This window comes from Oncorhynchus kisutch, linkage group LG2 (genome assembly GCF_002021735.2).
Source record: "Oncorhynchus kisutch isolate 150728-3 linkage group LG2, Okis_V2, whole genome shotgun sequence".
Taxonomy (NCBI): domain Eukaryota; kingdom Metazoa; phylum Chordata; class Actinopteri; order Salmoniformes; family Salmonidae; genus Oncorhynchus; species Oncorhynchus kisutch.
In genome coordinates, this window is record NC_034175.2 from 6833305 (window position 1) to 6860015 (window position 26711).

A 26711-nucleotide genomic window follows, 5' to 3' on the forward strand; every position below is an offset into this window, starting at 1 on the left:
ACTGGTTCACAGCACTTGGAGGTAAACCCATCCCATAGACATGATTGTGCTCTGTAGCCCCAGTCCCAGTGTGGATCCCCTCTCAACCCAGTGCTCAGAGAGAGAGAGGGGTGGAGAGGGAGAGTGGACAATGGCATCAGTGTACTGGTTGGAGGGCTACCAAGATGGCAGTCGCACAGTAAAGCCCTGGGTCTCTCTCTCTCTGGTCCCAGGACCATGTTGTGGTCTGGGCCTCTGATGGGGTCATCATGTTGACTGTTAGCAGCTCATACAGGTCAGAGGTTAGAGGTTGCATTCACCACAGCTGGCAAAGATTACCATCAGGTGCCGTAGGATACCCCTCCCCCATCTCTCACACACACCAACCGTGTTCACTCCGTGTGTTTGATTGAGCAGGACTGCTGTGACACCACTGTGACTAGGTCAGGAGTTCCGGCCTTACAACAGAGCCTATTGTATAGAGAGAACTAGGGAGAGGAGGGCGGGTGACTGTATGAGTTTGTGTTAAGTGTGTTGTACATTTATTGTCCTGTGTGTGTGTACACATCTCATTGTCCAGGATAGAATGATTCTTTTATTTGCTGTGCGGGCAGAACACACATGAGCCGCACACACCCAGAGTAGACTTGACCACACGCTTGCGCCCACAGAGCATGTGACCGACCTAATCAGACTCCAGCTAGATCCTCATCTCCACACACACACACACACACACACACACACACACACACACACACACACACTCCGAGCATGTGACCAGCCTAAACAGACCCCCAGCCAGACCCTCATCATTACTTACACTACAGTTCAGTCATCCACTGGTCACACAAACCAAGTTTTCCAGTAATGTTCAGTCTCACGTGCATAAAGCCACACACCTGAGTGTGAGCAGCTGGTGTGACGAGAGGCAGAAAATGGAGGGCGTTGTAATCCTGACTTCCTGTTAGTCAGTGCCTAGTTACTGCACTACAATGTGTGTGTCTGTGCCTGTCTGTGTGGAGAGAGAGGGAGCCAGAGAGCAGTTATATGACAATAGATGGTGTGTGTATATGGAGAGCAGCTGTATGACAATAGATGGTGTGTGTAGAGAGAGCGGCTATATGACAATAGATGGTGTGTGTAGAGAGATCGACTATATGACAATAGATGGTGTGTGTAGAGAGAGCGGCTATATGACAATAGATGGTGTGTGTTTGGAGAGAGGAGCTGTATGACAATAGATGGTGTGTGTAGAGAGAGCGGCTATATGACAATAGATGGTGTGTGTATATGGAGAGCAGATGTATGACAATAGATGGTGTGTATATGGAGAGAGCAGCTGTATGACAATAGATGGTGTGTGTAGAGAGAACAGCTGTATGACAATAGATGGTGTGTATATGGAGAGCAGATATATGACAATAGATGGTGTGTGTATATGGAGAGCAGCTGTTTGACAATAGATGGTGTGTATATAGAGAGCAGATATATGACAATAGATGGTGTGTGTGTATATGGAGAGCAGATATATGACAATAGATTGTGTGTATATGGAGAGCAGAAATATGACAATAGATGGTGTGTGAATGGAGAGCAGCTGTATGACAATAGATGGTGTGTGTAGAGAGAGAGCATTAAACTTATCTTGTAAAAAAAACAATCAATCATAATCACTAGTTAACTACACATGGTTGATGATATTACTAGATATTATCTAGCGTGTCCTGCGTTGCATATAATCTGACTGAGCATACAAGTATCTAAGTATCTGACGGTGGTAGGCAGAAGCAGGCGCATAAACATTCATTCAAACAGCACTTTCGTGCGTTTTGCCAGCAGCTCTTTGTTGTGCGTCAAGCATTGCGCTGTTTATGACTTCAAGCCTATCAACTCCCGAGATGAGGCTGGTGTAACCGATGTGAAATGGCTAGCTAGTTAGCGCACGCTAATAGCGTTTCAAACGTCACTCGCTCTGAGCATGTGGTTGTTTCCCTTGCTCTGCATGGGTAACGCTGCTTTGAGTGTGGCTGTTGTCGATGTGTTCCTGGTTCGAGCCCAGGGAGGAGCGAGGAGAGGGACGGAAGCTATACTGTTACACTGGCAATACTAAAGTGCCTATAAGAACATCCAATAGTCAAAGGTTAATGAAATACAAATGGTATAGAGGGAAATAGTCCTATAATTCCTATAATAACTACAACCTAAAACGTCTTACCTGTGAATATTGAAGACTCATGTTAAAAGGAACCACCAGCTTTCATATGTTCTCATGTTCTGAGCAAGGAACTGAAACGTTAGCTTTCTTACATGGCACATATTGCACTTTTACTTTCTTCTCCAACACTTTGTTTTTGCATTATTTAAACCAAATTGAACATGTTTCATTATTTATTTGAGGCTAAATAGATTTTATTGATGTATTATATTAAGTTAAAATAAGTGTTCATTCAGTATTGTTGTAATTGTCATTATTACACCCCCAAAAAACGGCCACTTTATCGGCTTTTTTGGTCCTCCAATAATCGGCGTTGAAAAATCATAATCGGTCGACCTTTAGTGTGTGTATGTAGAGAGCAGCTATATGATAATATATGGTGTCTGTAGAGAGAGCAGCTATATGACAATAGATGGTGTGTGTATATAGAGACCAGTTGTATGAGAATATATTGTGTGTGTGTGTGCGTGTGCGTAGAGACCAGTTATATGACAATAGATGGTATGTGTGTGTGTAGAGAGAGCTGCTGTGGTACTCTGGTGAACAGATGACTCTGTATCCAGCAGCCATATTGCTTTGATTTTGACAGTATGAAGAGACTAGCTGTGTTCCAATAGACAGGGCAGCTATATGGCTAGAAAGATGGTTAGACCAGGGTTACTGTTAAGAGGATTCAAATATCCCCTACTTTCTCTCCCTCTCCTCTCATCTCTGATCCCTCTGTCCTCTCTCCTCTCTCCATCAACTCTGGGAATTCCACAGCACTGTCTTGATTACATTTTCCAGGAAATTACCCATCCCTCTGTTCTATCGCTCACTCTTTGGTGTGTGCCTACTTCTCTGTTTTGTCTGATCAGCCAGTTTAGTTGTTAGTAATCGTGGGTGTAATCCCTGTCCTGCAATCTCACACACACATTGTATACACACAATCTCACACACACATTGTATACACACAATCTCACACACACATTGTATACACACAATCTCACACACATATTGTATACACACAATCTCACACACATATTGTATACACACAATCTCACCCACATATTGTATATACATAATCTCACACACATACAACAAATAGCACACCCATAAACCCATTGCATATTTTCCTGGAAGTCTCTCACTAAGTCTAAATCCACATGGTTATTGTTGCATCTGATTATGAGCAGATAAAGGTTTTTAGTTGTGTGTGTTCACCCTTGTGTGTGTGGAGTGTGTCAGGGTTGGGGGGGCAGCTAAACACAGACCCTCAAAGAATCTTTCTTCTCTTTTGAAGTGAGTTCAAATGCTCTTCAAAGTGCTCCCTTACTCTGACTGAGAGAGGGAGGAATGAGAGGGGGAGGAAGAGAGGGAGGGGAGGAGATAGAGAAGGTAGAGTTGTGTAGGACCATGTGCCTCTTGTCTGTCAGAGATGGAGAGACATACTGCTGGGAGGCTGCCTGACCTAAACAATGTTTTCAACAGAGCAGGCTTGTCCTGTCTCCCGCTCTGTCTCCATCGCCCCCAGGGAATGAGGGAGGGAAGAGGGATAAAGCGGTAGATGATGGTGAAAGGGGAAGGATGGAAGAAGGGAATGCGATACAAAGGGAGGGGGAGAGAGAATCAGATCCAGTGTGATGGAGGGAGGGGGAGAGAATCAGATCCATTGTGATGGAGGGAGAGAGAGAATCAGATCCAGTGTGGTGGAGGGAGGGAGAGAGATTCAGATCCAGTGTGATGGAGGGAGAGGGTGAGAGAGAATCAGATCCAGTGTTATGGAGGGAGGGAGAGAGAGAATCAGATCCAGTGTGATGGAGGGAGGGAGAGAGAATCAGATCCAGTGTGATGGAGGGAGGGAGAGAGAGAATCAGATCCAGTGTGATGGAGGGAGGGGGAGAGAGAGAATCAGATCCAGTGTGATGGAGGGAGGGAGGGAGAGAGAGAGAATCAGATCCAGTGTGATGGAGGGAGGGAGAGAGAGAATCAGATCCAGTGTGATGGAGGGAGGGAGAGAGAGAATCAGATCCAGTGTGATGGAGGGAGGGGGAGAGAGAATCAGATCCATTGTGATGGAGGGAGAGAGAGAATCAGATCCAGTGTGGTGGAGGGAGGGAGAGAGATTCAGATCCAGTGTGATGGAGGGAGGGGGAGAGAGAATCAGATCCAGTGTTATGGAGGGAGGGAGAGAGAGAATCAGATCCGGTGTGATGGAGGGAGGGAGAGAGAATCAGATCCAGTGTGATGGAGGGAGGGAGAGAGAGAATCAGATCCAGTGTGATGGAGGGAGGGGGAGAGAGAGAATCAGATCCAGTGTGATGGAGGGAGGGGGAGAGAGAGCATCAGATCCAGTGTGATGGGAGGGAGGGGGAGAGAGAGAATCAGATCCAGTGTAATGGAGGGAGAGAGAGAATCAGATCCATTGTGATGGAGGGAGGGGGTGAGAGAGAATCAGATCCATTGTGATGGAGGGAGGGGGTGAGAGAGAATCAGATCCATTGTGATGGAGGGAGGGGGGGAGAGAGAATCAGATCCAGTGTGATGGGAGGGAGGGGGAGAGAGAGAATCAGATCCAGTGTGATGGAGGGAGAGAGAGAATCAGATCCATTGTGATGGAGGGAGGGGGAGAGAGAATCAGATCCAGTGTGATGGAGGGAGAGAGAGAATCAGATCCAGTGTGATGGAGGGAGAGGGAGAGAGACAGAAAAGAGCTACAGTCTGCCTCCATACACAGACACCACAAGTCTTAGCATAACAAGAGTGGGAGGCTCCAGGTAAAATAACAGCCGTAGTAGATAATAACAGCTACTCTGGCTGACTGACTGGCGGACTGTCCCAGACCAATGCAGTCAGTCACCAGTAGTGGAACACCACTAATCGTACTGTAATGCCAGCAGTCCTAACCTCTTATCTCTCTCTCCTCTCCTCTTAACATGCCAGCTACAGACAGTACAGCTAGCTGGCAGTCCACTACACATCTCCTCTATATGCTGACCTAAGCAGCTAGAAAACCATCCTTTCGCACCCTTTAGTGGACTGACTGGAAGGGGATCCAGAGAGCAAGGGCACACACTGACACACACACACACACACTGACACACACACACACACACACACACTCACACACACACACACACACACACACACACACACACACACACACACACACACACACACACACACACACTGACACACACGCACACACTGACACACACACACACACACACTGACACACACACACGCACACACTGACACACACACACGCACACACTGACACACACACACACGCACACACACACACACACTGACACACACACACACACACTGACACACACACTGACACACACACACACACACACACTGACACACACACTGACACACTGACACACACACACACTGACACACACACACACTGACACACACACACACTGACACACACACACACTGACACACACACACACACACACTGACACACACACACACACTGACACACACACACACACTGACACACACTGACACACACACACACACACACACACACACACACACACACACACACTGACACACACACACACACACACTGACACACACACTGACACACACACACACTGACACACACACACACTGACACACACACACACACACTGACACACACACACACACACACTGACACACACACACACACACACACTGACACACACACACACACACACACACTGACACACACACACACACACTGACACACACACACACACACACACACTGACACACACACACTGACACACACACACACACACACACACACACACACACACACACACACACTGACACACACACACACACACACACACACACACACACTGACACACACACACTGACACACACTGACACACACACACACACACTGACACACACTGACACACCCTGACACACACACACTGACACACACTGTCAGAGCGGTGTTAGGTTGGTGAGGGGGCTGTGGGGTTAGTCAGAGCGGTGTTAGGTTGGTGAGGGGGATGTGGGGTTAGTCAGAGCGGTGTTAGGTTGGTGAGGGGGATGTGGGGTTAGTCAGAGCGGTGTTAGGTTGGTGAGGGGGATGTGGGTTAGTCAGAGCGGTGTTAGGTTGGTGAGGGGGCTGTGGGGTTAGTCAGAGCGGTGTTAGGTTGGTGAGGGGGATGTGGGGTTAGTCAGAGCGGTGTTAGGTTGGTGAGGGGGATGTGGGTTAGTCAGAGCGGTGTTAGGTTGGTGAGGGGGATGTGGGGTTAGTCAGAGCGGTGTTAGGTTGGTGAGGGGGCTGTGGGGTTATATAAAGGGATGTGAGATGGAAGAAGAAAAAGGAAAGATGTTGTATAACAGGACAAAGGTTAATATAGATGGAGACTTACAGGCACCTGGCAGCCCGCCATGGGAGAGCGAGGGAGAATGGCCATTACATAAACAGATCAAGCATGGGTGTATTATTGGTGGGTTTAGATTAATGGTACATAGAGAGATGGACTAGGGCTAACAGAGGGACAGGGGAGTTTGATTATTGGTGGGTTTAGATTAATGGTACATAGAGAGATGGACTAGGGCTAACAGAGGGACAGGGGAGTGTGATTATTGGTGGGTTTAGATGAATGGTACATAGAGAGATGGACTAGGGCTAACAGAGGGACAGGGGAGTGTGATTATTGGTGGGTTTAGATGAATGGTACATAGAGAGATGGACTAGGGCTAACAGAGGGACAGGGGAGTGTGCTTATTGGTGGGTTTAGATGAATGGTACATAGAGAGATGGACTAGGGCTAACAGAGGGACAGGATAGTGTGATTATTGGTGGGTTTAGATGAATGGTACATAGAGAGATGGACTAGGGCTAACAGAGGGACAGTGGAGTGTGATTATTGGTGGGTTTAGATGAATGGTACATAGAGAGATGGACTAGGGCTAACAGAGGGACAGGGGAGTGTGATTATTGGTGGGTTTAGATGAATGGTACATAGAGAGATGGACTAGGGCTAACAGAGGGACAGGGGAGTGTGATTATTGGTGGGTTTAGATGAATGGTACATAGAGAGATGGACTAGGGCTAACAGAGGGACAGGGGAGTGATTATTGGTGGGTTTAGATGAATGGTACATAGAGAGATGGACTAGGTAGGGCTAACAGAGGGACAGGGGAGTGTGATTATTGGTGGGTTTAGATGAATGGTACATAGAGAGATGGACTAGGGCTAACAGAGGGACAGGGGAGTGTGATTATTGGTGGGTTTAGATGAATGGTACATAGAGAGATGGACTAGGGCTAACAGAGGGACAGGGGAGTGTGATTATTGGTGGGTTTAGATGAATGGTACATAGAGAGATGGACTAGGGCTAACAGAGGGACAGGGGAGTGTGCTTATTGGTGGGTTTAGATGAATGGTACATAGAGAGATGGACTAGGGCTAACAGAGGGACAGGATAGTGTGATTATTGGTGGGTTTAGATGAATGGTACATAGAGAGATGGACTAGGGCTAACAGAGGGACAGGGGAGTGTGATTATTGGTGGGTTTAGATGAATGGTACATAGAGAGATGGACTAGGGCTAACAGAGGGACAGGGGAGTGTGATTATTGGTGGGTTTAGATGAATGGTACATAGAGAGATGGACTAGGGCTAACAGAGGGACAGGGGAGTGTGATTATTGGTGGGTTTAGATGAATGGTACATAGAGAGATGGACTAGGGCTAACAGAGGGACAGGGGAGTGATTATTGGTGGGTTTAGATGAATGGTACATAGAGAGATGGACTAGGTAGGGCTAACAGAGGGACAGGGGAGTGTGATTATTGGTGGGTTTAGATGAATGGTACATAGAGAGATGGACTAGGGCTAACAGAGGGACAGGGGAGTGTGATTATTGGTGGGTTTAGATGAATGGTACATAGAGAGATGGACTAGGGCTAACAGAGGGACAGGGGAGTGTGATTATTGGTGGGTTTAGATGAATGGTACATCGAGAGATGGACTAGGTAGGGCTAACAGAGGGACGGGAGTGTGATTATTGGTGGGTTTAGATGAATGGTACATAGAGAGATGGACTAGGTAGGGCTAACAGAGGGACAGGGGAGTGTGATTATTGGTGGGTTTAGATTAATGGTACATAGAGAGATGGACTAGGTAGGGCTAACAGAGGGACGGGAGTGTGATTATTGGTGGGTTTAGATGAATGGTACATAGAGAGATGGACTAGGTAGGGCTAACAGAGGGACAGGGGGGTGTGATTATTGGTGGGTTTAGATGAATGGTACATAGAGAGATGGACTAGGTAGGGCTAACAGAGGGACAGGGGAGTGTGATTATTGGTGGGTTTAGATGAATGGTACATAGAGAGATGGACTAGGGCTAACAGAGGGACAGGGGAGTGTGATTATTGGTGGGTTTAGATGAATGGTACATAGAGAGATGGACTAGGGCTAACAGAGGGACAGGGGAGTGATTATTGGTGGGTTTAGATGAATGGTACATAGAGAGATGGACTAGGTAGGGCTAACAGAGGGACAGGGGAGTGTGATTATTGGTGGGTTTAGATGAATGGTACATAGAGAGATGGACTAGGGCTAACAGAGGGACAGGGGAGTGTGATTATTGGTGGGTTTAGATGAATGGTACATAGAGAGATGGACTAGGGCTAACAGAGGGACAGGGGAGTGTGATTATTGGTGGGTTTAGATGAATGGTACATAGAGAGATGGACTAGGGCTAACAGAGGGACAGGGGAGTGTGATTATTGGTGGGTTTAGATGAATGGTACATAGAGAGATGGACTAGGGCTAACAGAGGGACAAGGGAGTGATTATTGGTGGGTTTAGATGAATGGTACATAGAGAGATGGACTAGGTAGGGCTAACAGAGGGACAGGGGAGTGTGATTATTGGTGGGTTTAGATGAATGGTACATAGAGAGATGGACTAGGGCTAACAGAGGGACAGGGGAGTGTGATTATTGGTGGGTTTAGATGAATGGTACATAGAGAGATGGACTAGGGCTAACAGAGGGACAGGGGAGTGTGATTATTGGTGGGTTTAGATGAATGGTACATCGAGAGATGGACTAGGTAGGGCTAACAGAGGGACGGGAGTGTGATTATTGGTGGGTTTAGATGAATGGTACATAGAGAGATGGACTAGGTAGGGCTAACAGAGGGACAGGGGAGTGTGATTATTGGTGGGTTTAGATTAATGGTACATAGAGAGATGGACTAGGTAGGGCTAACAGAGGGACGGGAGTGTGATTATTGGTGGGTTTAGATGAATGGTACATAGAGAGATGGACTAGGTAGGGCTAACAGAGGGACAGGGGAGTGTGATTATTGGTGGGTTTAGATGAATGGTACATAGAGAGATGGACTAGGGCTAACAGAGGGACAGGGGAGTGTGATTATTGGTGGGTTTAGATGAATGGTACATAGAGAGATGGACTAGGGCTAACAGAGGGACAGGAGAGTGTGATTATTGGTGGGTTTAGATGAATGGTACATAGAGAGATGGACTAGGGCTAACAGAGGGACAGGAGAGTGTGATTATTGGTGGGTTTAGATGAATGGTACATAGAGAGATGGACTAGGGCTAACAGAGGGACAGGGGAGTGTGATTATTGGTGGGTTTAGATGAATGGTACATAGAGAGATGGACTAGGGCTAACAGAGGGACAGGGGAGTGTGATTATTGGTGGGTTTAGATGAATGGTACATAGAGAGATGGACTAGGGCTAACAGAGGGACAGGGGAGTGTGATTATTGGTGGGTTTAGATGAATGGTACATAGAGAGATGGACTAGGGCTAACAGAGGGACAGGGGAGTGTGATTATTGGTGGGTTTAGATGAATGGTACATAGAGAGATGGACTAGGGCTAACAGAGGGACAGGAGAGTGTGATTATTGGTGGGTTTAGATGAATGGTACATCGAGAGATGGACTAGGTAGGGCTAACAGAGGGACAGGGGAGTGTGATTATTGGTGGGTTTAGATGAATGGTACATAGAGAGATGGACTAGGTAGGGCTAACAGAGGGACAGGGGAGTGTGATTATTGGTGGGTTTAGATGAATGGTACATAGAGAGATGGACTAGGTAGGGCTAACAGAGGGACAGGGGAGTGTGATTATTGGTGGGTTTAGATGAATGGTACATAGAGAGATGGACTAGGTAGGGCTAACAGAGGGACAGGGGAGTGTGATTATTGGTGGGTTTAGATGAATGGTACATAGAGAGATGGACTAGGGCTAACAGAGGGACAGGGGAGTGTGATTATTGGTGGGTTTAGATGAATGGTACATAGAGAGATGGACTAGGTAGGGCTAACAGAGGGACAGGGGAGTGTGATTATTGGTGGGTTTAGATGAATGGTACATAGAGAGATGGACTAGGGCTAACAGAGGGACAGGGGAGTGTGATTATTGGTGGGTTTAGATGAATGGTACATAGAGAGATGGACTAGGTAGGGCTAACAGAGGGACAGGGGAGTGTGATTATTGGTGGGTTTAGATGAATGGTACATAGAGATGGACTAGGGCTAACAGAGGGACAGGGGAGTGTGATTATTGGTGGGTTTAGATGAATGGTACATAGAGAGATGGACTAGGGCTAACAGAGGGACAGGGGAGTGTGATTATTGGTGGGTTTAGATGAATGGTACATAGAGAGATGGACTAGGGATAACAAAGGGACAGGAGAGTGTGATTATTGGTGGGTTTAGATGAATGGTACATAGAGATGGACTAGGGCTAACAGAGGGACAGGGGAGTGTGATTATTGGTGGGTTTAGATGAATGGTACATAGAGAGATGGACTAGGGATAACAAAGGGACAGGAGAGTGTGATTATTGGTGGGTTTAGATGAATGGTACATAGAGATGGACTAGGGCTAACAGAGGGACAGGGGAGTGTGATTATCGGTGGGTTTAGATGAATGGTACATAGAGAGATGGACTAGGGCTAACAGAGGGACAGGGGAGTGTGATTATTGGTGGGTTTAGATGAATGGTACATAGAGAGATGGACTAGGGCTAACAGAGGGACAGGGGAGTGTGATTATTGGTGGGTTTAGATGAATGGTACATAGAGAGATGGACTAGGTAGGGCTAACAGAGGGACAGGGGAGTGTGATTATTGGTGGGTTTAGATGAATGGTACATAGAGAGATGGACTAGGTAGGGCTAACAGAGGGACAGGGGAGTGTGATTATTGGTGGGTTTAGATGAATGGTCAATAGAGAGATGGACTAGGGCTAACAGAGGGACAGAAGAGTGATTATTGGTGGGTTTAGATGAATGGTACATAGATATGGACTAGGGCTAACAGAGGGACAGGGGAGTGTGATTATTGGTGGGTTTAGATGAATGGTACATAGAGAGATGGACTAGGGCTAACAGAGGGACAGGGAGTGTGATTATTGGTGGGTTTAGATGAATGGTACATAGAGAGATGGACTAGGGCTAACAGAGGGACAGGAGAGTGTGATTATTGGTGGGTTTAGATGAATGGTACATAGAGAGATGGACTAGGGCTAACAGAGGGACAGGGGAGTGATTATTGGTGGGTTTAGATGAATGGTACATAGAGAGATGGACTAGGTAGGGCTAACAGAGGGACAGGGGAGTGTGATTATTGGTGGGTTTAGATGAATGGTACATAGAGAGATGGACTAGGGCTAACAGAGGGACAGGGGAGTGTGATTATTGGTGGGTTTAGATGAATGGTACATAGAGAGATGGACTAGGGCTAACAGAGGGACAGGGGAGTGTGATTATTGGTGGGTTTAGATGAATGGTACATCGAGAGATGGACTAGGTAGGGCTAACAGAGGGACGGGAGTGTGATTATTGGTGGGTTTAGATGAATGGTACATAGAGAGATGGACTAGGTAGGGCTAACAGAGGGACAGGGGAGTGTGATTATTGGTGGTTTTAGATTAATGGTACATAGAGAGATGGACTAGGGCTAACAGAGGGACAGGATAGTGTGATTATTGGTGGGTTTAGATGAATGGTACATAGAGAGATGGACTAGGGCTAACAGAGGGACAGGGGAGTGTGATTATTGGTGGGTTTAGATGAATGGTACATAGAGAGATGGACTAGGGCTAACAGAGGGACAGGGGAGTGTGATTATTGGTGGGTTTAGATGAATGGTACATAGAGAGATGGACTAGGTAGGGCTAACAGAGGGACAGGGGAGTGTGATTATTGGTGGGTTTAGATGAATGGTACATAGAGAGATGGACTAGGGCTAACAGAGGGACAGGAGAGTGTGATTATTGGTGGGTTTAGATGAATGGTACATCGAGAGATGGACTAGGTAGGGCTAACAGAGGGACAGGGGAGTGTGATTATTGGTGGGTTTAGATGAATGGTACATAGAGAGATGGACTAGGTAGGGCTAACAGAGGGACAGGGGAGTGTGATTATTGGTGGGTTTAGATGAATGGTACATAGAGAGATGGACTAGGTAGGGCTAACAGAGGGACAGGGGAGTGTGATTATTGGTGGGTTTAGATGAATGGTACATAGAGAGATGGACTAGGGCTAACAGAGGGACAGGGGAGTGTGATTATTGGTGGGTTTAGATGAATGGTACATAGAGAGATGGACTAGGTAGGGCTAACAGAGGGACAGGGGAGTGTGATTATTGGTGGGTTTAGATGAATGGTACATAGAGAGATGGACTAGGGCTAACAGAGGGACAGGGGAGTGTGATTATTGGTGGGTTTAGATGAATGGTACATAGAGAGATGGACTAGGTAGGGCTAACAGAGGGACAGGGGAGTGTGATTATTGGTGGGTTTAGATGAATGGTACATAGAGATGGACTAGGGCTAACAGAGGGACAGGGGAGTGTGATTATTGGTGGGTTTAGATGAATGGTACATAGAGAGATGGACTAGGGCTAACAGAGGGACAGGGGAGTGTGATTATTGGTGGGTTTAGATTAATGGTACATAGAGAGATGGACTAGGTAGGGCTAACAGAGGGACAGGGGAGTGTGATTATTGGTGGGTTTAGATGAATGGTACATAGAGAGATGGACTAGGTAGGGCTAACAGAGGGACAGGGGAGTGTGATTATTGGTGGGTTTAGATGAATGGTCAATAGAGAGATGGACTAGGGCTAACAGAGGGACAGAAGAGTGATTATTGGTGGGTTTAGATGAATGGTACATAGATATGGACTAGGGCTAACAGAGGGACAGGGGAGTGTGATTATTGGTGGGTTTAGATGAATGGTACATAGAGAGATGGACTAGGGCTAACAGAGGGACAGGGGAGTGTGATTATTGGTGGGTTTAGATGAATGGTACATAGAGAGATGGACTAGGGCTAACAGAGGGACAGGAGAGTGTGATTATTGGTGGGTTTAGATGAATGGTACATAGAGATGGACTAGGGCTAACAGAGGGACATGGGAGTGTGATTATTGGTGGGTTTAGATTAATGGTACATAGAGAGATGGACTAGGGCTAACAGAGGGACAGGGGAGTATGATTATTGGTGGGTTTAGATGAATGGTACATAGAGAGATGGACTAGGTAGGGCTAACAGAGGGACAGGGGAGTGTGATTATTGGTGGGTTTAGATGAATTGTCAATAGAGAGATGGACTAGGGCTAACAGAGGGACAGAAGAGTGATTATTGGTGGGTTTAGATGAATGGTACATAGATATGGACTAGGGCTAACAGAGGGACAGGGGAGTGTGATTATTGGTGGGTTTAGATGAATGGTACATAGAGAGATGGACTAGGGCTAACAGAGGGACAGGAGAGTGTGATTATTGGTGGGTTTAGATGAATGGTACATAGAGATGGACTAGGGCTAACAGAGGGACATGGGAGTGTGATTATTGGTGGGTTTAGATGAATGGTACATAGAGAGATGGACTAGGGCTAACAGAGGGACAGGGGAGTATGATTATTGGTGGGTTTAGATGAATGGTACATAGAGAGATGGACTAGGGCTAACAGAGGGACAGGGGAGTATGATTATTGGTGGGTTTAGATGAATGGTACATAGAGAGATGGACTAGGGCTAACAGAGGGACACACACACACACACACACACACACACCATCTCTCCTGGCTGCTTTGAGTGGACATCACACAATACTAGTTAATAAGACCATTCACTAGCTGTGTGTGGAGGGACATGACAGACCTGGGTTTATTGAAAATAAATCATTTCCCCATGTATGGTACCATTTGAAGAGTTCCTGTGTGACTGTGTATGGTACCATTCGAAGAGTTCCTGTATGACTGTGTGTGGTACCATTTGAAGAGTTCCTGTATGACTGTGTGTGGTACCATTTGAAGAGTTCCTGTGTGACTGTGTGTGGTACCATTTGAAGAGTTCCTGTGTGACTGTGTGTGGTACCATTTGAAGAGTTCCTGTGTGACTGTGTGTGGTACCATTTGAAGAGTTCCTGTGTGGCTGTGTGTGGTACCATTTGAAGAGTTCCTGTGTGACTGTGTGTGTTGACATTGAGAAGCATGCTACAGGTAGTAATGAGACCTAAAGGTCTGTGTCTGACCCCATATTGGTCTGTTTCCCCACCAGGTATTACTACAACAAGAGAATCCTCCACAAGACCAAAGGGAAGAGGTTCACCTACAAGTTCAACTTCAACAAACTGGTCCTGGTCAACTACCCTTTCATAGACATGGGCTCCACAGGTATCGCTCACTGTGTGTGTGTGTGTCACAGACATCACTAAATTCTTAATTAAACACTGACTGTGCTAGTCCATATCATTACAGAGTGTATAGTACTCCCCTCATCATTGCATCTCTCCATTCTCCTCCTCCTCTTCCCTCTCTCTCCTGTTCTCTAACAGGTAGTGGTGTTCCTCAGAGTGCTCCACCATTACCTTCCGCAGCCGGAACTCATTTCCGCTTCCCACCGTCCACGCCATCTGACATGCTTTCACCCAATGAGGACCTGCGTAGCCCCGGGGGCGTGTTCAGCGCCGTGGCTCGACGCATGGCTCGCGGCTCGGTCAGCGACTGCAGCGATGGGACCTCCGTCAACTCTGAGATCGAGGACGGCAACGGGGGAGGAGGGGAGGACAGGGGGGGGGAGAGAGGGCTGAGTGGGGGAGGGGTAGGAGGTCCAGGGGGAGGAGGAGGAGGTCCAGGGGGAGGAGGAGGAGGAGGTCCAGGGGGGGGAGTAGGAGGTCCAGGGGGAGGAGGAGTAGGAGGTCCAGGGGGAGGAGGAGTAGGAGGTCCAGGGGGAGGAGGAGTAGGAGGTCCAGGGGGAGGAGGGTACAGGAGTATGATCCACCCCCGTATGTCCCATGAGTCTCTGTTTAGGATGTATGGTGGAGCAGGGAACCCCAACGCCCACCCAGGCTCCCGCGGCCCCCTGGGACACAGGGTCCACCCCGACAACCTGTCCCCCTTCCCCGTGTCCCCCCTGCCTGGCCCTGGGGGTGCAGGGCTCTTAGCCCCACCTTTGTCCCCAGCCCTGTCCTTGACCCCCTCCTCCCACCTGCCCTACACCCCGTCCCCCTCCCTCTCCCCCATGCTGGGCTCCCACTTCTCCTTCAATCCTGAGGAAATGAAGCGCTACCTGCAGGCCCACCACCAGAGTGTCTACAACTACCACCTCAGCCCCAGAGCCTTCCTCCACTACCCCAACGTCATCATTCCCCAGCCACACCGCCTCGCCCAAGACAAGAGAGAACTGGGTGAGAGGGGAGGAGCAGAGAGAGGAGGAGAACGCTCAGGTCTGAATAGTCATCGACACCCATCACCCCTGTCCCAATCCCACTCTCCTCACCCTCACTCAGCCCACCCTCACCCGCACTCAGCCCTACCCCTACCCCACCCGCACTCAGCCCACCCTCACTCGGCTCATTCCCACCCCCACCACCACCCACTGCACCTGGGTGAGGAGCCGCCTCACCTCTCGCCCTTCAAGTTCAAGCTGCAGCCTCCTCCATTGGGCCGGAAGCAGAGGGACGGTAGCCAGGACCACCACCCCAGGCAGAGCTCACTGTCCTCGGGCTCAGGGTCCCTGTCGTCCTCCGGTCTGGGGTCCTCCCTGTCCTTCGGCAGTGACCTGAGCTCAGCCGGCGGGTCAGGACTCATCTCCAACTCCTCCTCCACCGGCTCCCTCAACAGCACCGGGCTGCCCAAGATCAAGGTGAGACCCACAAGGGGACATAGTCACTTTGAACTGTTTGACTGTATGTGTTGAGGATCCTGATGGCTAAACGTTTGTGACTGTGATATCGACACTCTCTGTCTTTCTGTAGGTGGAGCCCATCTCAGATATTGAGTCAGAAGAAGAGGTGGAGGTGACTGACATCAGCGACGAAGACCCCGACGACCGGGGCGACGAGTACGACCTCTTCTCCCCCCGACACCCCCGGCCTCACCCCCACCACCCCAACGGGACCTCCTCCCACCCACACCCCCACGACGAGGACCTGGATGAGGATGTCTTCAAGGCCCCCGCACCCCCTCCTCCAGGCCTGCTGCCCTTCTTCACCTCCCACCCCCACCGCGGACCTCCCACCCTGAAGAGTGAGCCGGCCGAGCCAGGCGACACCCCCCCTCCCCCGTCCCCCGCCCAGGGGCAGACCAAGTGCATTCCACTCAAGCTGCGCTTCAAACGGCGCTGGAGTGAAGACCAACGAATGGAGGCCATGGAAGAGCAGGACGACAAGAAAGTACGAGGGGAGAAGGAGAGGGAAAGAGAGACGGAGAAGAATGGAGGGATGCAGGAGAACGGGGCTGGCAGCGCCCCCAGTCCCCCAGACCTGGGGGGGTATGAGTGTTCCCTCCCGTCGGCTCAGAGGGGGGTGAACCAGGACCTGCACCAGGCCACCGCCCAACTGTCACTGGAGAACAAGGACTGCTGATGCTGATCCACACACACATAGAGATACATAGAAACACTAATGCTAGCAGACAGTGGTGGTTTAGGACAGTGTAAATGACTCCTGAGGTCCCCCTGCCACTCTGACAGGCAGACAGTTCTCTCTTAACTCAAACTAAACCTGGGCCTAATCAAACTCCAAACCCTGATGCAGTCCTCACCCTCCTCCCAAAGCCCTTACCTTCTACTGTAACGAGACCCCTCCCTCAGAGACTGTTGAAGAAGAGAGGGGACTTTTGGTCCAAGCAAGCCCAGACTCAGTGACTTAAACCAGGGGCAGAACCAGAGGGGACGCTACTCTCTGCTTGTGTCTGGATGGAACCCCCAAGCCAGTTTCCTGTCCAGCCCACCGTCAGCCTCATATCCAGCCTCCAGCCCAGCACTGCCCCACATCTCCTGACCCAGCTCTTTTGCCTCACCTTTCCTGCCTTCTGGCCCCCCCTCTAGGGTTAGAGTCTGTCTTTCTCCTCAGGGGACCCCAACTCAGACAGCCCAGCCCCCTGGCTTTCCAGCCCTGCAGACATGGAGGATGAGATTTCTCCCATTTTATTTTTGTATAGAGATGAAGGCGGGGCTTCTACAAGTGCCTGTACCTGTATCAGACACACAGAGAGAGAGAGAGAGAGAGAGAAGACTGAGAGGAGGAAAGCATCGGTGTAAAAGTATGATCCTGAAGAAGGCACAGTGATGCCGAAACGTTGGTGATTTACCCAATAAATGACCGGGAGTTTATACATAGTGTGCGACTCTCGCTATTATTTATGTAATAGTATCCCCCCTGTTCTTACCCATAACAGACACACTGGAAAGTTGGGCTGTCGATTGGGGGCTGTGGGACCTAGTCGTGGTGAACTGGCAAAGACTCCTCCTCGCAACACTGGCCACTCCACTCAGGGATGCCACAGACACACACACACACCAGCTGCTGGGGAAACAGACAGTGGCAGGCTTTGCTCTTGGACTGCTACTGAAGGGTACTGCTATTCAACACACTTTATTTCTCTCTAACACTCCTCTGTCATCACTTTTGTACTTTCCTCTCTTTCTGTAATCTTTTCTCTCTCTCCTACTTCCTTCCCTTTCTTTTGTGGACCATGCCTGAAAGATCCTGATCTAAATGAGAAGGGAGAGGGTGGAGGATAAACCGAGGGGGGAGGGAGCAGTGGCTCGGTTGTTAGATGACAGAGAGGGACCATTGGGGGGGGGGGAGAGCTCTCCTATGGAAAAGGAGAGTGAGGGGTCCATTATATTTTAACTGTTAGCTTAGCCTAGCCTATCCCATGGCAGGGCAGAAGCAAGGGCCACCTGCACAGAATCCTAGTTCACCAGCTCCACCCAAATCCCTTACTCCTGTTCTATCAACCATAGTCTCATAGTGTTAACTAAACCAGCAGAATACGCACACAACACCGCATATGCAAGCACACCTGTAGACACACACACACACATATATATATTCACACACACACACACACTGCCTCTCTATGCCTTGTTTTATAGTGTGTTTTAAACTCTTTACAAGAGTCTTAGTAAAAAAATATATATAAAACGAGAAAGTCCTACTGAGATATGCACACTCATATAAACTATATATTTATACACTGAACAAAAACATAAATGCAACATGTAAAGTGTTGGTCCCATGTTTCATGAGCTGAAGTAAAAGATCCCAGACATTTTCCATACACACAAAAAGCTTGTTCCTCTCAAATGTTGTGCACACATTTGTTTATATCCCTGTTAGTGAGCATTTCTCCTTTGCCAAGATAATCCATCCAGCTGACAGGTGTGGCATATCAAGAAGCTGATTAAACGGCATGATCATTACACAGGTGCACCTTGTGCATGGGGTCAATAAAAAAGGCCACTCTAAAATGTGCAGTTTTGTCACACAACACAATGCCACAGATGTCTCAAGTTTTGAGGGAGCATGAAATTGGCATGCTGACTGCAGGAATGTCCACCAGAGGTGTTACCAGAGAATTGCCATAAGCCGCTCCAACGTCATTTTAGAGGATTTGGCAGTATGTCCAACCGGCCTCACAACCGCAGACCACGTGTATGGCGTCGTGTGGACGAGCGGTTCGCTGATGTCAATGTTGTGAACAGAGGTGCCCCATGGTGGCGGTGGGGTTATGGTATGGGCAGGCATAAACTACGGACAATGAACATAATAAAATTTTATTGATGGCAATTTGAATGCATAGAGACACCGATTGCCCATTGTCGTGCCATTCATCCACTGCCATCCCCTCATGTTTCAGCATAATGCACTGCTCCATGTCGCAAGGATCTGTATACGGTTCCTGGAAGCTGAAAATGTCCCAGTTCTTCCATGGCCTGCATACTCACCAGATGTCACGCGTTGAGCATGTTTGGTATGCTCTGGATCAACGTCTTCGACAGCGTGTTCCAGTTCCCGCCAAGATCCAGCAACTTTGCACGGCCATTGAAGAGGAGTGGGACAACATTCAACAGGCCACAATCAACAGCCTGATCAACTCTATGCTACTTTTTTTTTTAAGGTATCTTTGACAAATCGATGAGTATCTCTATTCCCAGTCATGTGAAGTCCATAGATTAGGACCAAATTTCTTTCAATTGACTGATTTCCTTCCATGAACTGTAACCCAGTAAAATCTTTGAAATCGTTGCATGTTACGTTTATATTTTTGCTCAGTATATATTTTATATGAAATTCCAAACTGATATAAAAAACTAAAACAACATGCCATTTAATGAAATGACAGATTCAGGATGTTTTTGTAAGTGATTCGTTCTGGTAGGCGAGGGGAGAGAATCTCCTGTTTCTCAGCGGGTAAACTTCGTTAGGGGAGGGAGACAACGGGATGGGTAGGAGTCCAAATGTTTTGTTATGACCAAGGGACAACAAATGACACAGGATAGACAGACAAAATGATGAAAATAATGAGAATCATGAAAGAACTGCATTGTAGTACACTGAATATATACAGCAGTTGTCATTTGAACATGACTATTCTGTCTGCTATCACGGTCCGCTACTCCCTCTCAGCTTCTAGAAGACCTGACCACCGTCACCTGTCCCCAGTCTCCCTCTGGGCTGGTCTCACCTTGATGGTGCACCTCTATGGGGACCTCACCTTACTAATGGACCTCACAACTCGCCTCCGGCCCCAGTGGGAGTGAATGAGCTCAGGGTTAGCCAGGCCTGGGGATTTTAGTCGATGAGAAATCCTGTCATTTCTCAGCTCTACCCAGTTAAGCCGGTTATCTAAAGCGGACAGTTTACTAATCGTGACTGCATTAGCTATATTCCCAGCAGGTTGGTGGGGGTGGAGGCTGAGGTTAATGATTGCTGTACAGATAACAGTGGAGGCTGGAAAGATGACGTTAGACTTCACCTGGAATACCCTGCCCACTATCTCAAACACACACACAGACTCACATTTCCAAACCCCTCCCACACACTCTGTCCTCACTGTTTTGCTGCTTTGATGTTTTGACATCCTGGAGCATTAGGTCTGGAGACTGAGCCAAACGGCCCTCTGATTGGCTCAGGGCAATCAAAGACTTGACCAACCAGTAAGAACTCTAACAAGGGCCTCTGGGGTGGCAGGCCTCCAGACTGCAGGTGTGTGGCTGAGCAAGTCACAATCATCGGACTACTGTTATTGTCCATCCTGGTGGTGTTGTTTATGTGACCACACACACACTCTCTGTCCCCTTCCCTCACCTCCACCACACCCTGTGTCTATTGAAACTGACAGCTGCCTTTATAAACTACTCATCATATCTAAGCAACAGACTGGGCATTATTCTGCTTGTTCTCTTTTTCATCTGCTTCACTCTTCATCCCTCTTTCTCTCTATTGCCAGCATTGTCTGTCTACCTGACTGTTAACTGCAGCGTGATCTTTTATCAGGATGGTGTGGGATGGTCTCATGTCTGAGTTTGGCAGTCAGGAGAAGCTAGAGAAAGTGTAGAAGGATAACATTTCTTTAGCAAAGATTAGAAATACCCTCAATGTTCTTTTCCTTTCTGATGTCAATATTGCTGTTTATTATTGTTATTGTTATTGTTATGGTTGGATTACTTACCTCCCCATCCTTCTCATTATTAGTCCATGGTTGAGTTACTACTGCTTTAGGGTTGTTGTGAACTGTACATCACACTGTCATCGTGACGTAGACCTCTCCTCCATGCTTCTGTTATGACCCCCTACCAGCTCCTGCCCCCTCCTCAGTCTTTCATGTGGTTTTAACATTTGTAATATAAACTAAAGTGTAATATTCATTCTGAGAGGGGTTGTTATGGCGACAGAGAAGAGGTTGGCAGGGGGAGGATTTTTTGGGGGAGGGAGGGTGGAGGGGGATACGTATGATTTGATCTTGTCATGTATTGTCATTTCTATTTTACAATGTTACTTTCTCTCTTGGTCTTGTATATTTTTTTTCATTTTGGGGATTGTTTCATTTAAAAGAAAAACAGATTTGTATTGTTTTACTATGTAAAGATCCCCCCCCCCCCCCCCCCCCCAATGCGGTTATATAACACTCAAACAGAGAGATGAGATTTAATACCATGATGTAACATTGAATTTCTCTTTAATTCTTTTGTTTGTTTTTCAAACTTGTCATTAAGCTGTAATCAGGGTTCATTAAAACTGGTTATAAACCAATACCCTCGTCTGTTGTTTGTTTACGTCTGCTGGATGTTTATAAACAAATGCATGAATGTAGTAGCGTTGTGGTGCCTGGTGGGAAATTTCCAGTCCATGGATGTTTATCAACAACATATTAACCTCTGGTCCTCTAGTCTTCTCAGTCAGTCAGTACTAATCAATATTCTGTCTGACATCCCCAGCTCTCATCTCTAATTACATGACTGACAGGACAGGAATTCACATCACCAAGACATTCCCATTATGAGACATTAATTGAAAATCTTCAAGGATCAATGGGTATAAATCCTTGTTAGTAATTACCAGTGAACAGCAGTATATCTTCCAGATTGTGCCTATAAACGTGTAGATGTACCAAGTAGTGTCTAATTGATACTCCCCTGTGCTGGTGATCAATTCAGAATGTATATACTGTACAGTGTGTCAGTCCCTCCTTCCCTCCCCAGGACTGGAGACAGAACAGAGGGGACAGGCCAGTCTGGGCTTCAGCTCCAATGAAGGAGAAATGCAGAGTTCTCGCTATCTCTCAGCTTTATTTGCTCAGAGATGGTGATGAGGAAAAGCACTTTGTCCGTGGCGTTGCTGCCCACTCGTCCGCCTAATGCTCCCATACTGTATGTGGCTGTGGCGCACATATGCCTTTTAGCGTGACGTCGGTCGCTCATCTAAAGAGAAGACGCAAAGGGCGGAGATGGAGAAGGATGGACGGAGTAATGGAAAGGAGAGATGGAGCCAATGGTAACATGTCACAAGTCTTCTGTCATTAAAGTAACTGTCCAGTGAAAATCCCACTTAAATATGCTGTTAACTCCCAACCAAATAATGTTGACTCATTCTATACTTGTAATTGTGGCCAAAGCATAAACACTTCAAAAACCCCAACTCAAACTTATCTCAAACAGACCGTTTGCTATTTCCTCATAGAACATGTTATGTTGGTTCATTATGCTAAACAGTGGTCTACTTGTGTTTTATATTTTAAATGACTTTTTAACATACTTCATTACCGATTTTTGGAAGGAAAAGTGTTTCCCTCATATTGTAATTAATTATTGTTCCTATTTCATGGAAATCTGGAAATTCTGAACAGTTACTGCATAAGGCTGCCATAACAATAATGTAATACAGTCATCAGATGGTCAAGTAGTATACTCTATTCTGTGTTGTCAGATGGTCAGGTAGTGTAGTCTATTCTGTGTTGTCAGATGGTCAGGTAGTGTACTCTATTCTGTGTTGTCAGATGGTCAAGTAGTGTAGTCTATTCTGTGTTGTCAGATGGTCAGGTAGTGTACTCTATTCTGTGTTGTCAGATGGTCAAGTAGTGTAGTCTATTCTGTGTTGTCAGATGGTCAAGTAGTGTAGTCTATTCTTTGTTGTCAGATGGTCAAGTAGTGTAGTCTATTCTGTGTTGTCAGATGGTCAAGTAGTGTAGTCTATTCTTTGTTGTCAGATGGTCAAGTAGTGTAGTCTATTCTGTGTTGTCAGATGGTCAAGTAGTGTAGTCTATTCTGTGTTGTCAGGTAGTGTAGTCTATTCTGTGTTGTCAGATGGTCAAGTAGTTTAGTCTATTCTGTGTTGTCAGGTAGTGTAGTCTATTCTGTGTTGTCAGGTAGTGTAGTCTATTCTGTGTTGTCAGGTAGTGTAGTCTATTCTGTGTTGTCAGATGGTCAGGTAGTGTAGTCTATTCTGTGTTGTCAGGAGGTGTAGTCTTTCAGTCACCCAGATGGGGAACCCAGGTGACAGGTGCTTAACACACACACAGATGTTCACTTCAGGTGGAGGGGGAGATGGAAGAGGAGAAAAGAGGAGAGACCACAGGAACCACGTCGCTCTCGCACCTGCACCACTTTGCCCGCTTGCTCATATCCAGCGCATGCTTTCGCGGAAACCTGCATGCCCCTACACACACTCCAACACACACACTCAGGCACTCACATACTATGCATGCATTCATACAACCACACACATACCATATGCACTATGCATATACACACATTCCCAATCCTGTATGTTTACACACATACTCACACACACATACAATGTGCAGACATACAATACACTGCCTGCACACACTCCGACATAGTGAGCAGCACAGTGCGCCTGGCTCCACCCCAGCCACATCCTCTCCTGTACAGAGAAGAGCTGCTCCACTGAACCACAACACAGGCAGTCACAACTGAGAAAGTGACAGTTTCTCACACTTCCTCTGCTGATAGGTAGGTTCATCTACATTCACTTCAAGGTTCAGTTCCAGATCATCTGGCTGTTTCAGTTCCAAATCAGTTGATGAACTTGAACCCAACTTGTTCATGTTTTATTTTATTGCATTAGTTCATTTATGTGAATGCGTTAGTTATACTGTACAACATCTAAAGCTGATGGAAGACATGAGAACTTGTACACTGTTAGAACAGGTACATCTCTGTTTTTGATGTAAACAGTGTCATTATCAGAAGCATATCCCCCTCTGCTGTATGAAATTAGTACTCCAGGCAAACACAAACTGTCAAACTGCACTAAAATGTCTTGACTAAAACAATTTTGGATTCAAACTGTACTGGAGTGTTTTGGCCTACTGTACTTTGATAACAGGTTATGGTTACAGACATACAGTACCAAGGCCCTGCCACTACTTCAATTAACCCCTTCAGTAGTAATAAGACTATGTCATCAAATAGCAGATCAACAGATTCATTCAAAGCAGTAACCTCAGTCATTCACACGTCTTCACCCATATACCTAGCCTGGGTACCAGTCTTTTTAGCTACCATTCCACTCCTTGCCACTCCAGTCAAAGAAAGGTATTTGGCAAATGAAAGGAGTGGCAAGGAGTGGAATGTAATAGCTGAACAGCGATCCAGGCTACCATAGGCCTACTGGTTACCTCAAATTGTCCCTCACTCATAAAGGGTGGAATGTGTCGACAAGGGGCTCTTACATAGGAACAGAGTCTCAGTGTTGACTCGTATATGACATGTATCCCTGCAACAGCTGAACGGTGTCCTGTTACTGTGTCAGTAATGCAGCTGACACACAGGGTCTACTGTACTGTATGTTATGGATCGGATAGCAGTTGGCCAACTTTGACCACCTCTGTTAGCGTTTAACGATGCTATTATGTTCTGCTCGCAGTGTGCTGTCGTTTTTGTAGCCTTTCATCAATGTCATGTAGTGGTAGCAAATCACTGACAAACACTCTCCAGTCCACCTTATAGGTTTAGTTTAGAAGGGGATAAAACGTGTTTCTTTTTTGACTATTTGGGGATTTCTATTCGCTGAGTGAAGAGAAAATGTTGTTTTTTGAAATGCTGCTGTTGTTCATGAAATGGCTTCTGTCACGGATCTCTCACCAATTAGTCGCAGCGTTCTGTCACACACACACTCTCTCTCTCTCTCTCTCTCTCTCTCTCTCTCTCTCTCTCTCTCTCTCTCTCTCTCTCTCTCTCTCTCTCTCTAGACCATTGGATTCATATCTTTATCCATACATACTGTAGCCTTTCCTCATACCAACTGTAACTACAGTATCAGATTAGACAGTACAGACCAACCAACCAGGAGTGTGTTCCCTGTCTTTCTCAAACCCTTTACAGTTTAACAGGGTTTTTACAGGGTTATTGATCAGACTAATGAGCCCTAATGGCCCTGGCTGTGTGGGGAGTGTTGTGTTTGGCTTGAGTGGAGAGAAGCTGTGGAGTTTGCTGTGTCCAGGAATAGGCTCAGTCTCTACTGACATGCAATATACACTATGAGCCTGATAGGAATGCTGTCCCTCTGTCGAAAGCTGAAGGTGCACAGTGTAGAAATAGAGCATATAGATCCAAAAGAGCACACATCCATGATGTGGGCTTTTTAAGGTTGCTGTGTGATGTTGGCTCTATGTGTTGCATTGCTGTGGTAACTGGAGCCTCCTTGGCCCCGAGGGTCGTCTTGCTCTTGTGCAGACAAGCAGCATAGAAATTGGGTTTATAGAACGGATAAGTGAAGTGTGATTGCATTGCATAAGCAGTTTGGCAGGAACACAATGTTCTGTTTCTAAGGTAACCAAGGACCTGTAGCCCCAGGTATCCTTTCACATCAGGGGAGTTGGTTACCCAGGTGTAATAGGAGGCAGGAAATAGGTCACAGGAAACAGGTAACAGCTTCAAGCCTTCCTTCAGTCCACCCTATAGAGAATGATAGAGGCCTCTAGTGGCCAAAATGATGTATTAGCATGGCCAGCTACATTGAGCGCTTCCAACATTTGAATGTCGTCAACTGGGTGGGACTTCCAACCTCATTGGCTGGTCCCTCCTGATGACCCGGTTGGAATCATGTCAGGTCATTAGGAGGGATAAGCCAATCGTGAAGAATAAAATTGACCACTTTAGCCTCTATGGCGTTGCCCATGCTGTCACAGACACTGTAATGGCACAGATACAAAGATGAGTCCACCCACACCTCAATTCCTGTGGCTCAAAAGATGTTTCCTTTCTTGGGAAATGTACCGCTAATCCTCTTCCTTGTATCTCTCCCTAAGCCTGGAAACAAGGAAACCTTGTTAATGGCTGTGATGGCATAGGGTCCTAAGTCATTGGTGTTGGGTCAGGGGCCAGGAATTAGAGGTTAGAGGTTAGGGGTTATGCTACTGTGAGTGTCTGCGGTATTACAAGAGCCAGAGCTGTCAGACATTCCATCGGTCTGCCTGTGCAGTGTGGGTTACTGCTAGGGGTGAGGAGGTGGGGTGTTGGTTGGGGGTAACCTTAGCATTTAAGAGTATTACTGTATTATGTTCTAATGTTATATAAACTCTGTAGGAGCATACAAACAGTGAAATACACTAATTACATACAGAGAGATTAATTTACCAATACCGTTACGCTTCACTATATAGTTATAGTGCATTTTCAGATACTACATACTTGGTTCTTGAACTCTCCATCGGTAAGAACATTGATGATGTGTTCTGTCTGAATCCAATGGAACATCTCATGGTAA

General features: G+C 47.1%; 1 protein-coding gene across 1 annotated transcript in view; it reads left to right on the forward strand.

The window, feature by feature from the left end:
- LOC109877716 (ETS domain-containing transcription factor ERF) overlaps positions 1 to 21734 on the forward strand; it is an 82699-nt gene extending 60965 nt beyond the window's left edge. Inside the window, exons 3-6 of the mRNA XM_031786356.1 lie at positions 14750 to 14865; positions 15027 to 15236; positions 15405 to 16336; positions 16449 to 21734. Of these exons, the coding sequence (XP_031642216.1) occupies positions 14750 to 14865; positions 15027 to 15236; positions 15405 to 16336; positions 16449 to 17057 (1867 nt within the window). The 3' untranslated portion in view covers positions 17058 to 21734. The remainder of the gene's footprint in view (positions 1 to 14749; positions 14866 to 15026; positions 15237 to 15404; positions 16337 to 16448) is intronic.
- The last annotated feature ends 4977 nt before the right edge of the window (positions 21735 to 26711 follow it).